Source organism: Zingiber officinale, chromosome 7B (assembly GCF_018446385.1).
Source record: "Zingiber officinale cultivar Zhangliang chromosome 7B, Zo_v1.1, whole genome shotgun sequence".
In the NCBI taxonomy this organism is placed as follows: Eukaryota; Viridiplantae; Streptophyta; class Magnoliopsida; order Zingiberales; family Zingiberaceae; genus Zingiber; species Zingiber officinale.
This window is the reverse complement of record NC_055999.1, coordinates 62195234-62212425: the sequence shown is the minus strand read 5'-3', so window position 1 is coordinate 62212425 and position 17192 is coordinate 62195234. Positions and strand designations below refer to the sequence as shown.

The 17192-nt window shown below is 36.1% G+C and overlaps 1 protein-coding gene and 2 long non-coding RNA genes across 3 annotated transcripts; all 3 read right to left on the bottom strand.

Moving 5' to 3' along the window:
- Window positions 1-9526: 9526 nt before the first annotated feature.
- On the bottom strand, window positions 9527-10856 carry LOC122005869. The gene is made up of 3 exons (XR_006118568.1): window positions 10821-10856; window positions 10674-10758; window positions 9527-9572 (listed from the first exon to the last, which is right to left on the bottom strand). It is a non-coding gene; the product is annotated as an uncharacterized LOC122005869 (long non-coding RNA).
- A 206-nt stretch (window positions 10857-11062) lies between these two features.
- On the bottom strand, window positions 11063-11555 carry LOC122005868. The gene is made up of 3 exons (XR_006118567.1): window positions 11506-11555; window positions 11252-11317; window positions 11063-11075 (listed from the first exon to the last, which is right to left on the bottom strand). It is a non-coding gene; the product is annotated as an uncharacterized LOC122005868 (long non-coding RNA).
- A 422-nt stretch (window positions 11556-11977) lies between these two features.
- On the bottom strand, window positions 11978-13356 carry LOC122004374 (glutamate--glyoxylate aminotransferase 1-like). The gene is made up of 4 exons (XM_042559273.1): window positions 13240-13356; window positions 12793-12816; window positions 12445-12562; window positions 11978-12102 (listed from the first exon to the last, which is right to left on the bottom strand). The coding sequence occupies exons 1-4, from the start codon at window positions 13354-13356 to the stop codon at window positions 11993-11995; spliced, it is 369 nt and encodes a 122-aa protein (XP_042415207.1). The 3' UTR covers window positions 11978-11992.
- Window positions 13357-17192: the final 3836 nt, after the last annotated feature.

Below are 17192 nucleotides of genomic sequence, written 5' to 3'. Positions count from 1 at the left end.
TTAAATAAATTTTTCTCCTTCTTTAATCAACAATGCTCGCTGGAACACTTGGTCAGCCGGATTCGCTTAAGAGTTGGTTCGACCGGAGGTCTCCGGTTCGAATCTCGGCTTGGATATTTTTTTGTCGAAACTTCTTTCGTTTAGTAAAAATACCAAACGACCTCCAAAAATTACATAACAATACTCTAAAACTTTCTAAAAATCCCTAGAATATTTCTATAGCATTTTTAAATATTTTAAAATTACTTTTAGGACTCTAATTGAGGAAATTTGGGGAGTTACAAAGACTATAGAAGAAGCCCTACCCGACCCAGACTGGATCATTGCTATGCAGGAAGAGCTAGCACAATTTGAAAGAAACCAAGTCTGGGAACTTGTACCTAAACCCATAGATAAGTCCATAATTAACACCAAATGGGTATTTAGGAACAAATTGGATGATCAAGGTGAAATAGTTAGAAACAAGGCCAGACTAGTAGCCAAAGGATTCAGTCAGGTTGAAGGTTTAGATTATGACGAAACCTATGCACCAGTAGCTAGACTCGAATCCATTAGGATGCTGCTAGCCTATGCAGCACATAAAGGGTTTAAGTTGTACCAAATGGATGTAAAATCCGCGTTCCTAAATGGGTTCATTAAAGAAGAGGTCTATGTAAACCAACCCCCAAGATTTGAGGACTTAGACTACCCTAATCATGTATTTAAATTGAAAAAGGCCTTATATGGACTTAAACAAGCTCCTAGAACATGGTATGAACGATTATCCAATTACTTAACATCCAAAGGTTTTAACCAAGGTCACATAGATCCAACCCTATTTGTAAAAATGATTGAAAAAGACATCTTCATAGCCCAAATCTATGTTGATGATATAATTTTCGGCTCAACCAATTCTAAATTTCTAAAAGAATTTGTTAAATTAATGGAAAATGAGTTTGAAATGAGTATGGTTGGAGAACTAAATTTCTTCTTAGGTTTACAAATTAAACAAATAAAAGATGGAATCTACATTTACCAAACTAAATATGCTAAAGAACTAATTAAAAAATTTGGCATGGAACATTCTAAAATCATAAATACCCCAATGGCCACTAACATCAACATTGACTCGGACCCAGAAGGAAAATCAGTAGACCCAAAGTACTATAGAAGTATAATAGGAAGCTTATCTACCTAACTGCAAGTCGACCAGATATAATTTTTACAGTCGGTATGTGCCCAAGATACCAGTCTTGTGCAAAAGAATCACATTTAACATATGTTAAAAGAATACTTAGATATATAAAAGGCACCCTCAATATAGGACTTTGGTACCCTAGAACTAGCACCTTTGACCTATTTGGCTATTCTGACTCAGACTATGCCGGGTGCAAATTAGATATAAAAAGTACAAGTGGTAGTTACCAAATCCTAGGTCAGTGCCTAGTAAGTTGGTTAAGCAGAAAGCAACATTGTGTTGCTCTGTCAACCACTGAAGCTGAATACATAGCCCTAGGAGAGTGTGCCTCTCAACTTTTATGGATGATGCATACCTTAAAAGACTATCAATTAGAATACAAAAATACAAAAATCTTAATTGATAATATAAGCTCAATTAATCTAACTAAAAATCTAATTCACCACTCTAGGACTAAACACATAGAGGTAAAACACCACTTTGTAAGGGATCACGTCGCTAAAGGTGAACTTGCACTCAACTATGTTGAGTCCAAATCAAACCTAGCTGACATTTTCACAAAACCCTTACCTGAACTTGAGTTCAGTACACTTAGAAGACAAATAGGAATGTGCTGGGTAGAATAGATTTCGATTTTCAAACTTATTGTCTTACTTAATTATCCTGTTCTTTTCAAAATTTTGTTTTAAAAATTCTAGGAAAAATAATGATTTTAAAATCCCATTTTCTTAGAATTTTCAAAAAAATTAGACTTAGCTTAGGCTCTACCCTAGATATCATGTTCCCCTAGATTTAAGCCAGAGCATCTCACAAACACCTAGGTATACCTTGCTTGAGTTTGAAAAACATAGAATGGTGTGAGATGCATAGGGTACAGCCTGGACTCAAGAATGCTTATTTCTGTGCATCAATATGAGTCTGGGCGTTAAATACTTTATTAACAGTAATCAAGTCAAGTCTTCCAGCTCTAGTCAAATCTAACTGGACTAAAGGACTTAACTCGACTAACCAAGTGAAAGCTGCTGCCCTCTAGGCAATCAGCAAGTAACTAATGGTTAGATAGTTGGTGAAGGAAATATTAAGATTAAGCATGCTTGTACTTTAGGGCTCTGATACCTGATCAAAATAAATTTTGACTCATGCTTGGACTTAAGGACCAACCAATTTGATTAATTAAACTAAATATTTAGTTTCTCCCTCTTCTTTCTAAAAATTTAAAAGTTCTTACTCCTATGTTTTCAACAATAAATATTGTTTTATTCAAATTAAGCTAAGTGTCTTTTTAACTTAAGCTATATTTTCAAAAATTCAATGTTTGCAAAAAGCTTAGCTAAGTGATTCATAGAGCAACTTTCAAACTTTTTCAAACTTAGCCAATCTTTCAACTTTTTATAAATTCTTGCTAAGATACTTTTACTTATCTAAAAGTATTAAAAATCATTGCTTTCAAAATATTTCTTTTGCTAAGTAAAAAGAGACTTCAATTTTCTTTAAGATTTTCAAAATGTAGCTAAGTATATTTCAAAAAACAACTAAGTTTCAAAAGTGGTTAAAATCGTCCTTCACAGTCTACTATATATTAGCCTTTTAAACTTAGTCTGTTTTTCAATAAGAGAAATTAAAAATTGCTTAAAACTGACTTATTTTTTGATAAATGGCAAAAGGGGAGAGTAGGAAAATTCAAAAGTAAAAATTCAAAAAGGAAACCCTGAATTAAGGGGGAGCCTCACAAAGCTTAAAGTGTTAGCTTAAGTTATGCTTTTATTTGAATTTATATACTTAAGCTTGCTCACTTTAAACCTTTTAATATTTATACATTTGTTTTACTTAACTTTGAATTTGAGTTGCCATAATCAAAAAGGGGGAGATTGTTGGTGCGGGAAGCATTTGATGATCAAACCTGAGTTTTGATAATGGAAAAGGATTCAAAGTTAAGGTGTGTTGTGATCTAACAAGTCTGTTAAGTGTTTCAGGAAAAAACCTAACTGTGGTTAGGCAAGGTAAAAACCCTAGGGGGTGGTAACCCTAGGTCATAGGGGGTGGTAACCCTATGCGGAAAGTCTTGGTGGATCGAGTGCTTCAGGCAAAAGTCCTAGGGGGGGGGGGGGGTAACCCTAGGTGGAAAGTCCTGGTGTCGCGAACTAGGTGAAAGACTTGGACCAGCCAGGAAGCGGAAGTCCAGCAGAAAGTCCGGAAGCATAGAGCATCGAGCAAAAGTCCAGTCGATCTGGAGGATCGCACTAGCATCAAGTAAATCTCCTGAGTGGAGTAGGTGAGGACGCGTTCCCCGTAGAGGGAACAGTAGGCGTCCGGTCGACCTAGGGTTTCCGGTCGGAAACTCGAAGTCAGACCCGGACAGTCCGGAGACTGTCATTATTATATCTATTATGTTTTATGTGCTAACTTTGTGCTACAGGGTATATTTGGAATTAATGTATCTTGTAGGGACCAAAGTGCAAATAATAGCCTCGGATGAACAGTGACCGAGGCGCCTCCATGGAGCTTGGAGGCGCCTCGGGTGCGAGCCGAAACCAGCTGTCCAGAAGGGTTGGAGGCGCCTTGAAGGAAGCTCAAGGCGCCTTGAACAGGTGGCTTAAGGCGCCTTGGACAGTGATGAAGGCGCCTTAAGATGGATAAGAGGCAGAGGTCAAAGCTTCATCGCAAAATTATTTCCGGGATAATACTTAGGGATTCAAGGCGCCTTGGAGCCTGATGGAGGCGCCTTGAACACCCTTTATAAGAGGGTTTCGACCAGCAGCTTAGTGAATCTGATTCCAAGCAATCCTTCTGATACAAGCTGCCTACGAGATGATCCCGAAGTGCTGCGACTTGACACCGACAACCCGGAGCTCTGCATCTACTATTTCTCTTGTTGTTGGTAAATTTAACAGCTTTTATTGTAATTAGTTTGAAACACATTTCCGAAATATAGTTGTTGCCCACGGAAAGTGATCAAGGATCGTGGGCATTCGAGTAGGAGTCGATCTAGGCTCCGAACGAAGTAAATTCTCTTGTGTCTCTGTGTTTGTTTCTTTATTCCGCTGCGTGTTTTAACTCCGATAGTTTTACGAATCGAACGAAATAGTCGCGAGCGCTATTCACCCCCCTCTAACGCTTCTCGATCCAACATCATTAAAGCCTCAAGTCCACCTATATAAAGCCTTTCTAGGTGTCTAAGAAGCGGCCGACCCATGGCTTGGTGACCAAGCCAAAGGGGCCGGCCAATCTCCTTCACAAAGGGGCCGGCCCTTTGCTTGGTGTCCAAGCAAAAGGGGCCGACCATAATATGTCAAATTAGGAGGGGTGTTTTGAATTTCTAAAATCTTCTCTTTGTAGAAAACTACAAGTTTTAAAAGAGAGATTTTAAAATATAAAACTTTCCTTATTTGAATTAGGCCACATGATTTAAAAGAAAATTTAAAAGTTTTAAAACTTTCATTTTTTAACCATCCTCATGGTTTTTAGGAAAAAGGAAGAGAAGTTTTAAAATTAAAATTTTCTAATTTTGTAACCATGTTAAAAAAGGAAATTTTAGAAGAGAAGTTTTAAATTTTAAAACTTGGTTTTAATTTTTAAAACTTTCAATTTTTAACATCCACAATAGGTAAGAGAGCTTGTAAAATTTTATAAGAGGATTTCTTCTCTTATAAAATTTTATAAAAATTATTTCCTTCCTTTTTAAGGGGTCGGCCACCCTTGCTTGGTGCCCAAGCAAGGGGCTGGCCAAATTAAATCATCATTCAATCCATGATTGATGATTGATTCAATCAAGAGGAAAGAGAAAAAAAATAAAAGGGGAAAAGGAAAAACAAGAGGAAGATTTTAATTTTTGTAAAAAGTCTTTCCTTATTTGCCTTGGGCAAGTAATATAAAAGAAGGGGAGAGGAGGCCTCATGAATTAACAATTCTTATTCTTTTGTTGGTGATCCTCTTGTGGCCGACCCTCTCTCCCTCTCTTTTCCCTTTGCTCTCTTTTCCTTGGTGGTGGTGGTGGTGGCCGGATTTTAGAGAAGGAGGAAGAAGGTTTTGGGTGGTGTTCATCTTGGAGGATCATCACCCACACGACGCCCAAGGCTAGGCGAGGAATACGGCAGAAGATCTTGAGGTCATTAGCATACAAAGAAGAGGTATAATTAGTAATTGTTTTCCGCATCATGCTAGTTATTTTTCTTTGTAAGAATTCCAAACACAAGAGGCATTAGATTCTAGTTTTTCGGATTTGTTTCGAAGTTGTGTTTTTTTTATTTTTTGAATTTGTGATTCGATTGTTCCTTTTGGTTAAACCTAGAGTTATATAAGGAAATTAAATATTAGCTTTCCTTAAAAGGCTTTGTCTAGGAAGTGGTGGATGCTCCCATATCCAAGAAGGCCTAGTGCCTCGCCATGTTTAACTTGGAAGCCAATTTTGGAAATTAATATTTAATTGAATTTATAACATAGGTGGATTTGGATCAATAGTGTTAAGTTCCGCTTGCGATCCAAGTCTAAACCATTAAGAACAGATAAGTTAAATTTGAAATTAATAATGTCAAGTTCCGTTTGCGATTCCTAATTTAACTTCTAAAGAATACAATAGGTTGTTTAGGAAAGGTTCGACACTTGTACAAAATTTTTGTACAGTGGAACCGGTACGATCTTCTTAGGACCAACCAACACATAACATGTGATGTTTTGGCTAAAGACTTTGAGTAATAATCCTAACGAATGACCCTAGAGTATACGTCTCCTCGCAAGGAGAGGTGAATCCTCTATTGGCTATCCAAACACCTTTGGGTACTTTAAATTATATCAAATCATCTCGGGTCCGCACATCCAAGGAGATATTTGCTTAAGATATCAAAGTATAAGTTTTCACAACCAAGGTGACTTGTATACCTCAAGTCTAAGGAAACTTACACTCGAACTGTAGTAAAAACTTCACAGACATATCCATATATGTAGAGAACCATATGAAGTCTTACAACATGTCACTCCAATAAACTAGTTACCATAATTAACATCCACGTTTAACTCTCGACATCCCAATATCTCCAACTAGCGAGAAATAGTTGTTTGGCTGAACCAAGGAGTATAACCTGTGCTAGACATACAGAATGGATGATGTACAAATACGTTCATAATTGCACATGTAGAGATAATCATAAGTTCTGATCCAATCACAAATTTTCTCATGCTATAAATTGTATTACAGGCATTCAGTAAATGAGTTCAAGTCTATTCAAACATATAATAGCACTCAAATAGTGAATATATATTTATTAAATAAATAGTAAAATCATAAGGCAATTATTTTAGGACATTCCTCAAAATCTAACAACAGATGTCTATTCTATTTATTCTAAAGCATGAATTATAGAATCAAAATCTACAAACTGTAAACATTTACAGTGATCTATCGAAGATCTTGTGTTCTTGGTTACTAATTATTGTCAAAAGAGTAATCACAAAGATCGAACTGTCCTTCCAGGTTCACAAACAAATCCCTCACATTCTTGATGCTCTCTTTGGTGATATCAACAACCTCTTCAACTTGGACGAATTCCCCTTTTAAAGAAAAAAGGGAAGCATGGGGGCGTCGTGGGCATGCCCATATGAAGCCCATGTACCGCACTACTAGCATCTCCCACTCGTCCAAGTTAAGTCACAAATACCATATAGGAATTAAGTCACAAAGATCATATTAGAATATTCAATCCATACTTAAGGAAAAAATGGTTCATGCAACAGCAAATATATTAAGCAATTGATGCTAAGAAAATTGGTACACTTGACATAGCTACTCATCAAAACAAATTGAAAATATCAATATCTTGTATATACCAAGATTAAATCATTTACATAAATATGAGCTTCTTTAATCTCTCATACTGACTATTATGTTGAGAGCATGTTCAATATCTTCAATTAATACAATTATTAACAATCACATTATGTACTTAATAAAAAATATAACTGGTCGACTATAAATAAATGTCAAAGATGTAAATCTATTTTAACCTTCATTTTTAATTAGAATCTATGTTGGTTAGTCCTAGGAAGATCGTATCAGTTCCACTGTACAAAAATTTTGTACAAGTGTCGAACCTTTCTTAATAACCTATTGTGTTCTTTAGAAGTTAAATTAGGAATCGCAAATGGAACTTAACATTATTGATTCCAAATTTAACTTATCTATTCTTAATGGTTTAGACTTGGATCGCAAGCGGAACTTAACACTATTGATCCAAATCCACCTATGTTATAAATTCAATTAAATATTAATTTCCAAAATTGGCTTTCAGGTTAAACATGACGAGGCACTAGGCCTTCTTGGATATGGGAGCAACCACCACTTCCTAGACAAAGCCTTTTAAGGAAAGCTAATATTTAATTTCCTTATATAACTCTAGGTTTAACCAAAAGGAACAATCGAATCACAAATTCGAAAAATAAAAAAAAACACAAACTCGAATAACAAATTCGAAAAACTAGAATCTAATGCCTCTTGTGTTTGGAATTCATACAAAGAAAAATAACTAGCATGATGCGGAAGAAAATTACTAGTTATACCTTCTCTTTGTATGCTAATGACCTCGAGATCTTCTGTCATATTCCTCGCCTCGCCTTGGACGTCGTGTGGGTGACGAACCTCCAAGATGAATACCACCCAAAGAGCTTCTCCTTCTTCTCTATGTTTCGACCACCACCACCACCAAGGAGCAAAAGAGAGCAAAGGGAAAAGAGAGGGAGAGAGGGCCGACCACAAGAGGATCACCAACAAGAGAATAAGAATTGTTATCTCATGATGCCTCCCCTATTGTTAGCTAGAGCCCTAGAGCCAATCATTTGATGATTGTATTTTGGACTTGTTGTATCATATTCTATATAAATAAAGACATTTGATTTTTGGTTATTATACTTACTTGTATTGGTGCCAAATAAACTAAGTATAATAACGTCCTTGAGTAGAAGGTTCTTACCTATATCAATCGATTGATTGAATCGATAGTGAGATGATATAGGGAACACTACTCTTAATCATTCCTAGTCGAGTATTAACATTCAGGGACAATGTTAATGCAATAAGACTAGCATGTAGGTCAACTCGATGACTCGATCTCACAAGTCATGGATATGGAGATATCAAGTTGACACATGGGTATACATTGGAGAATGTATAATGAATGACCCGCCATGAGAAAGTATCATGGATCGTTATATGAGTGTCATATACTTTCTCATGTGGCTATTAGTATGACTACTAGTCCTTAGACCTGAAGTCACCATGGTTCTTTACATAAGGAGTTATGTACTTTGGTTTCGTCAAACGTCACCCGTAACTGGGTGGACTATAAAGGCGATTATTGGGTATGTAACAAATTATGCGGAGGGATGTGAGTGATGTAGATGGGATCTATCCCTCCTATATGACGGGAGAGACATCGATATTCTTGATAGAGTGAGACCACGAAATGCATGGCCATGCCCAAATGAGTCAATATAAGATATTGAGCTCATTTGATTTAGTGAGTCTACTTGGAGTTCAAAATTTAGATTGATCAGAGGATGACACGGTCTTTGCCTCACATTGATCAATCTAGATGTCTAGGATAGAAGGACACTTGTCATATATTGTGAGGAGTCACAATTAGTCACTACAACAAAAACTGCAAACGACAACGGATATTATCCGTTGTCGTAGGGTCAAAAAACCGTTGTAACTGAGGGCGTTGTAGAATGTATTGCCCAACGACAACGGTTTTGAATCCGTTGTCTTTGTAGACATTTGACAACGGTTTTTATCCGTTGTTGTATATATGCTCAAAATTTAGCTACGAAGGATACGACAACGGTTTAAAACCGTTGTGGTAGCTAATTTCAACAACAGAAATAAACCGTTGTAGTAGACTCTTTTTACAACAGATATAAACTGTTGTGGAAGATAATATTTACTCGTTTTGATTTTTTTTACAACAGTTTTAATATATTTTACAACGGATAAAACCGTTGTCTTTTATCACTTTTTTCAAAAAAAAAAATCGTTGTGGTTTACATAGTTTTTACAACATTTTTAACTGTTGTCTTTAATGTTCATTAATACCAAACAACCAATCTTATTTTACTATAAGCAAACCACCAATACAAAACTAAATATTTACTACATTAAATCCAAAATAAACATCCATATATAATTCATCTTGTAGCCACACATATACAAAAATATACAAAATGAGTTGTTACTCATCAAAATACACATGTTTTCCATTACTGTTCTCCATATACATTAAATCACATGTTTTCCATTTGTTGTTCTCTATATGGCGCGCTTTTAATTTACAAATTAGCAAGGCAAGCTACATCCTAACAAAGCTCACTTCTTGCATCAAAAAAACTCAAGCCTCACGAATTGCCCGACCTGCAAAAGAAAAATTCAACAAAACTTATAAAATTCCATAATTCCAGATTATAGTCTACATGACAACATGAATTCTTGGAAAATAAGCAATACAAGGAAACAAACCATTTTATACTCGAAGTTGCATGTTTGAGGTGGTTATAGTCAAAATTACTATAAATATGATTACCAAAGAATAAGAGCAACTAAAAAACTACTTTTATCCAGTTAGGGAAAAAAATAGACAATTGTAAATTTTCCTCCTTCTCTTACGTTTTCAACTAATGACTGGTTTAAAGAGGATTTTTTGCAACTTCATCAAGTTTTACATTGACTCAAACTTATGACTACCCTTGAACATAATCTTTGAGTATCTATTTGTACATGTTGCAGAACTGTTAGCCACTACTAGAAGAAATGGAGAAATTCTTCCAACTAATGTACTCCATGTGACTCAAGGAGCCTTATCGAAATATGGTTCTAATAATAATAATAATAAATCCTCTCTCAATCAGCTGCATTCATGAGTAACACATTGGAAGAGGAATATCAAGGCTGTGTATGAAAGGAAAAGAACTCTGGTATTCACAAAATATAATTTAACCGTCAGGCCTTGCATAATGCAGAAACAACTAAATAAGCGTCATGTAACATCAAATGTTAGAATGAGGTATTGGGCAAAGGTATGTGTATAATTTATTTCATGGAACATCAAATGTAGAAACAGAGTTTTTTTTCCTTCAACCAAACATTTAAAAAAAAATGGAAATTTCCAAAGCATGACATAACTGCCCAAATCTGCGTTGGATATAGATACTTGGATAATGACACTCAAACAGTGACACTAAGAGTGAACAATCACTAATCCTATTGAACACATGTACAATTTGTAAAAATAGTCATGTCAGAGATTGCGATCCTACTCATGTTGAACTATATCAAGTCCAAGTAACATAGACATGGAACAGTTGTAGCACTGACACCATATTCAACCACACAAGCATTATCATACTAGAGATTTGAATGAACATTAGTTATCAAATTTCGTAAACAGTAAGCAGTAGAGTACTAGCCTTGTATGTTAAACTTGTTGAATGTACAATATCTCATAAGAAAGTTTACCTTTAATGTTATCACAATAATCACATCCAGAGAGAATACACAAATCAATGAACTGATCCATAGTGAGTCTTAGCTCTTCAAGAACCTGAAAAATAAGGATGAGAATAAATATAGTAATTCAATTAGCAATAAGCAGAATAAATATACCTTTGAAACGTCAAATTCCATCATAGAGATTTTTTTGGAACTAGGATCCATTAAATGATGGAGAAACCTTGGTACCCCAAAAGTTAAAGTATCCATGTTTTCTAAGGCAACCGCAAACACCTAGAGATTGATAACAAACAAATACGTTTAGGATATTAAAGTTAAAAAAAATAAAATAAAATGTGTTACATTGCATCATTTTACCTTGTCACTTTTGCAAAGAGCTGCGCATTGAGTTTCTACTTCACAGGGTGCCTTTAGATCAGAAAGATGAGTTTAGCTTCTAAAACTAGAGATACAATACTTGTATATTAAGCAATTGCATGCAGCTTTAGGAAATGTTTGCAAGAGAAAGTAAAATTGTGTCATTGTTAGTTCAAATTCTTGTAGCAAGGATAAAGAATTCAATAAGTGAAAGTGGACTAGTTTACCTCAATAGTAGGCACACCCATTAGTCTTAAGAGACGTTTACAATCTTCATTATGTTGCTTGGTTACCTGTGAAAAAACTCTACAGTCATCTACTGGAATCAAATTCTTCAAGAAAGTAATTTGAAAGTTTAAAATATATTTAAAGAAACTCTATGTTACATATGAAGAAAACAGATAATCAGCATGCTAACTTTATGTTGATTGCATCATAATCAATAAGATCCTCGTGGTAATTTCCAATAAAATAGCAATACCTTGACAGTCCTTTTGCTGTACTTTTCAATTCCCTCCAAATCACCAGTCTGCAAACAACAAATGTAACCAAGACCGCAAAAGAAATTCTAGCACACTAAGGAGTCCCAATAAAGGTACTTGTTATGCACAAGCAATGACCTCAATTGTTGTGTTCAGATCGTTAGTTGCATCTTTCCTCTTTAAATATCTAAAGAATAAAATAAGCTTAAAGATTATCATTATCTTGCAACAAAAAAAAAGGAGGGGGGCAATGACAAAACTGTAAAGACTAGCCTTTTGGCAAGTTCTTGTTTCTTCAACTCTGGAGGTTGACCGTCAAATACATATCTGGCATAAAAAAGATGATAATAAAATATGGTGGCTGAATGATAAAAAAAATGATATTTAGACATGCAAATGGACTTACACTGGCTCGATACCTGCTTCTAATAATCTAATAGTTCGATTGAACATCCCTTGCAAATGACTTATCGGCCATACAAAATGTCAAGAGTTAGAAGAAGAAATAAAAAAGTCCAACTCATGCATAGATTTTTCAATGAACTCTGCAAATTCTTTCCTAATTCCAGGAAGTCCTCGAGAATCACTATATGCACCTGATTGCTCGAAAAAAAGTTGAGATTCTTATCAGAATGACTAAAACAATATTTACTCATCAACATGAAAAAAATAACAAGGCCTGCAGATGATGTTTTGGGTTTGTTACATATAAAGATACAACTAAAAACTGGAATATGACACAAATGTTATGAAAAGGTCAACATAAAAATTGCTTGGGTTACAAATGCACAAACAAGTACAGAATACATTTCTTTTCTAGATCACCGTTAACAAGAGGAAACAAGTTGCAAAGCAATTTAGCTTGAGAAACAGACTGCATCAAAAAGGAAAAGGTTTAAGTAGACTGCGAGTTGAAAATTGTAGGAATATGTGAATACCTAAACCATCCGAATTCAATGAAAGATAATGTTTAGCTCTTGCAATGACATCTGCTGGGAATAAAAGCCCGACATTAGGGTCATCCAATAGAAATGGAGCTTGGCACAATTCTACCACCTGGAGAATAGTATAGGTAAAAAATTACACCATTAAAAAGAGAAATCTAATGGAAAATGTCGCTTTATCTCAGGGAGCACAGAGAAGGAGAAATTGCTCCATGTACAAGGAATTTTTGACTTGTGAAGATGATTTTTTCTCACTGAGTTCCTTAAGTCAAGCAATAGAGAAGAATGATCAACACTTTGATACAAGTAGTTTTTAAGAAAGAATAAAGAGAAAATGGAAACCTGACGGGGAAATGTTAATGGCTTCTATCCGAGAGCATGAGGGTTCTCGACATTTGTGAAAATAATCAGCAAACAACAAAAAAAACCAATCTCATGGAAAGTAAGTCCAACTTGTATCTTGTTTCTTAAGAATAAATTGCAAGGGGAGTGCAGTATTATAACCTCAAATTTTAATCTCACAAGTGGCATCCCAACAAGCTAACAATAAAAAGAATCAAAGGCATATGTGCACTTCATATCTTGATACAAGCAATAAAGCAAACATATACAGTGCTAAATAACCCAGGAAGATATCTTCAACCAGATAACAAGAATGGAAAAAAAACAATCAAAGTCAGATCTTTCAGGAATCGAAATAAGAGTCTCTTTCAATAAAATTTATTCTATTTAACTCAAATCATGTTATGGCACAATCAACAAAAATTGTGTATGAGAAAGCATCATAACCTTCTTCCCCTCCTTCTGCAACTCCGAAGCCCACAGGTAAAGCTCCCCTTTGACAGCATATGCAAATTTCTTCACATTCTCATTCAGCAACTCGTAGTCCAGCGGCTTCGGCGCCATCCTAATACTAATTAATGATTTAAAATCAGAACTTTTTATCTTAATACTGACTAAACAATAAAAGGAGTATAGAAGAGGTCACATGCTAATTTTATGATGGAAAGCAGATCAAACTTACTTGGACATCAAAGATTCTGCTGCCTTCTCCAGGCATGGAAAAATTAGCCTATTTTGACTGAAACTTGTTGACTCTCTTTGTTAGAAAATGGGCAGTCTTCTTGGAGCATATAATGTAGAAATATGCATCTCCGACTCTGCTGTAGTTCTATATACATGAATAGAAACAACAATAAACAAGGATGTCATGGTTAAAATCCTGATGCCTTTGCAGTCTGCTATAGACCCTGCAGAAGAAGCTTGCTTACATGCGAAACAGACATATGTTTTCATGTTCTTCTCTGATCTAAGAAGTCATTAAGAAAAACTAGAGGAACAAATCTCGTGGAAAATGATCGCCATATTCAATTAATGATACGATTAAGACGATTTGGTGAATTATTTTTTTTTTAAAAAATGACCCTAATTCGATTGAATCTGAAGCAGAGGAAACCCTAATCGAAGGAAAAAAAGATCGAGCGCGGATCTGGAACTCAGAGGTGTGGTACAAGCTCATAAACAAGCGGAGGGCACTGGCTTGGAGGAGCATGGGCTGCGGCTTCCCGCCATCATCCTCCTCGCCTCTTCCCAGCGGTGCGAAGATGTCGTGTGTGTTGCTATATAGGGAAATAGGTTCGAAGAACCCTCTGCCAAGGCCAGACGACGAAGCGACGGCTTGCGTCCCGGAGAAGGTGATGAAGATTGCATCGTCGCTCCTGTCAATGACGAAGTTGGCGCTACCTGCTTTGGCACGCAGGCAACGGGTCCAGGCTTATGCCAGAAGAGGGGAAGATGCAAGGAGCGCACCAAGGGCATGGCTCATCTCGAACCTTTAGGAGGCAAAGGTAGACAAATCAAGAGTGAGGGTGAGAATGAGAGAGAGAGGAGAGCACACCGTTGTGGAGGAAGATCCAGTGGTCGACGGGATGGCGTGAAGAGATTGTATGAGGAGAGGGAAAGAAAATTGCCCTAGGTTCAGGAGCGCGAAGGAAAAACACGGCGCCGAAAAGAAAACAGCGAGGGAAAGGAAAACAGTGAGGGGGGAAAATGACCAAATTCAATTACAATGGTTTTTTTTCAAAACTGTTGTCGTAGACGCTAAAACGTGGATAAAGACAACGGTTTATAAAACCGTTGTAAAAAGTATTGTCGTTTTAAAAAAATATTGCTCAATGACAACAGTTTTGCCAAAACCGTTGTCTTTTATATTTAATGGGGAGTTCAAAAGACAACAGTTTTGGCAAAAACCGTTGTCTTTGAGCAAATACGTAACGTTTTCTCTTAAAACCATTGTCGTAGGGGTGTTATCGTTTGCAGTTTTTGTTGAAGTGAGTAGTCACAAGGTGATGTTGGATCTCAACATTCTTGTAACTTGGGTAGTAATGATGTATTGCTAGATACTGCTCATTACTTATGCTTCTAAATGAGTTTAGAGGAATTGCCAACGTTACAAGAACCTATTGGGTCACACATAAAGAACAAGTGGATGGAGATTAGGTTCCTATGATGAACCAAGAGGATTAGATTCATGTGATGAATCAAATTGGATTAAGAGTAATCCTAATTGGGTTAATTGAGTTGGACTCAAATTGATTCATGTGTTCAATGAGTCTAATTTAGATTATGACTCATTGAATCAATTTAATTAAATGAATTAGATTCATTATATTAAATTGGCTTGAATTAAATGGTTGGATTAGATCAACCATGAGAGAGATTAAGTCAAGTTTGACTTGACTTGAGAGGAATAGGAAGAGTCAAGTTTGACTTGACTTTATGCCATATCATTTGTGACTTGGCATTAGGAGAACTAATGATGATGTGCCACATCATCACATGTGCCACCTCATGGAGGTTACAACTATTCTCTTTAATGGCCTTCACATTAATTGTGATTAATGTGAAGGGGGTTACACCTCTTGTAGTGGCCGGCCAATTGATGAAAAAGAAGGTTTTTTTTTTTCATTTTGGTGAATAACTCTCATTCAAGTGATCTTCCTCCTCCCAAGCTCTCTTCTTGCTCCTTTCTTTACTGTTGCCGTGGGTTTCAAGCAAGGGAGAAGAAAGGAGAGTGAGTCTAATCCAAGAAGAAAGGTTAGTGAAAGTCACATAGAGATTTTAGAGGAGTGTGTTCTCTTCTTTTCTTTTCTTCTTCTTCCAATCCCATCCGAGAGCATCAATAAGTGCTAGCACACTTGTGGTGTTCTCTTCTCCATCCTTGTGTGTTAGAGAACACATCTTATTCGTGTGGATACTACTAGAGGTGTGTACATTTGAACACACTCGAGATCCGGCGTACCTTGGACGAGCGGGATTTGCAAAGGGCACGCAACAAGGGTAACCTTCTAAACATGTAGATCTAAGTGTAGATCTAGTAAGTAAACTCGTACATGTAAATTTTGTTTTATACTCTTCGCACGGATCCGTTGGCTAGGGACTTTCGGAGTTTCCGCGAAGCGAAAAAGCGGTTTTCGCGACGCGAAAAAACGGTTTTCGCGGCCCCAAAAACCCAACAGCCTCCCCTCCCCTTCTTTTATATTACTTGCCCAAGGCAAATAAGGAAATACTTTTTACAAAAATTAAAATCTTCCTCTTGTTTTTCCTTTTCCCTTTCTATTTTTCCTTTTCTTTCCTCTTGATTGAATCAATCATCAATTATGGAATGATTGGCTTGATTGGCCAATCCTTGCTTGGGCACCAAGCAAGGGTGACCGACCACATCATCAAGAAGGAAAAAATAATTTTTATAAAATTTTATAAAAGAAGAAATCCTCTTATAAAATTTTACAAGTTCTCTTTCTTAAAGTGGATGTTAAAAAAGGAAAGTTTTAAAAATTAAAACCATGTTTTAAAATTTAAAACTTCTCTTCTAAAAATTTCCTTTTTTAACATGGTTACAAAAAATAGAAAATTTTAATTTTAAAACTTCTCTTCCTTTTTTCTAAAACCATAAGGATGGTTTAAAAAGGAAAGTTTTAAAACTTTTAAAACTCTCTATTAAACCATGTGGCCTAATTCAAATAAGTAAAGTTTTTCATTTTAAAATTTCTCTTTTAAAACATATAGTTTTCTACAAAGAGAAGATTTTAAAAATTCAAAACACCCCTTCACTTTTGAATTAATATAGTCGGCCCCTTCTTGCTTGGGCACCAAGAAGGGGCCAACCCCTTAAGAGAAGATGGTGGCCAGCCCTTGGCTTGGTCACCAAGCCTTGGGCCGACCCTCTCTTGGAGACCAAGAAGGGCTTTTATTTGGATGGACTTGATGCTTTAATGAGGCTACGACAGGGACCTAGAGGAAAAATTAGTTTTGGTCTTCCGATGAGCTTGAGTATCCCGTGTTCGCCCCGAACACACAACTCAAGTTCATCAATAATAGCTCATTCCACTAGAGAGTTATTATTGCACTACCACACCAATCCCAAATTACATTATGAGCTCCTTCTTATCATGAGCGTGTTAGTCTCCTTGTGTTTAAGATAACGAATATTCATTAATTTAATTGAGTTACTGACAACTCACTATAATTAATGTCTTAGTCCAAGAGTAGTACCACTCAACCTTATTGTCATGTCGGACTAAGTCCACCTGCAGGGTTTAACATGACAATCCTTATGAGCTCCTCTTGGGGACATTCTCAACCTAGATTACTACGACACAGTTTCCTTATATAATCAACAACACACACTATAAGTAATATTATTTCCCAACTTATCGGACCTATTGATTTATCAAGCTAAA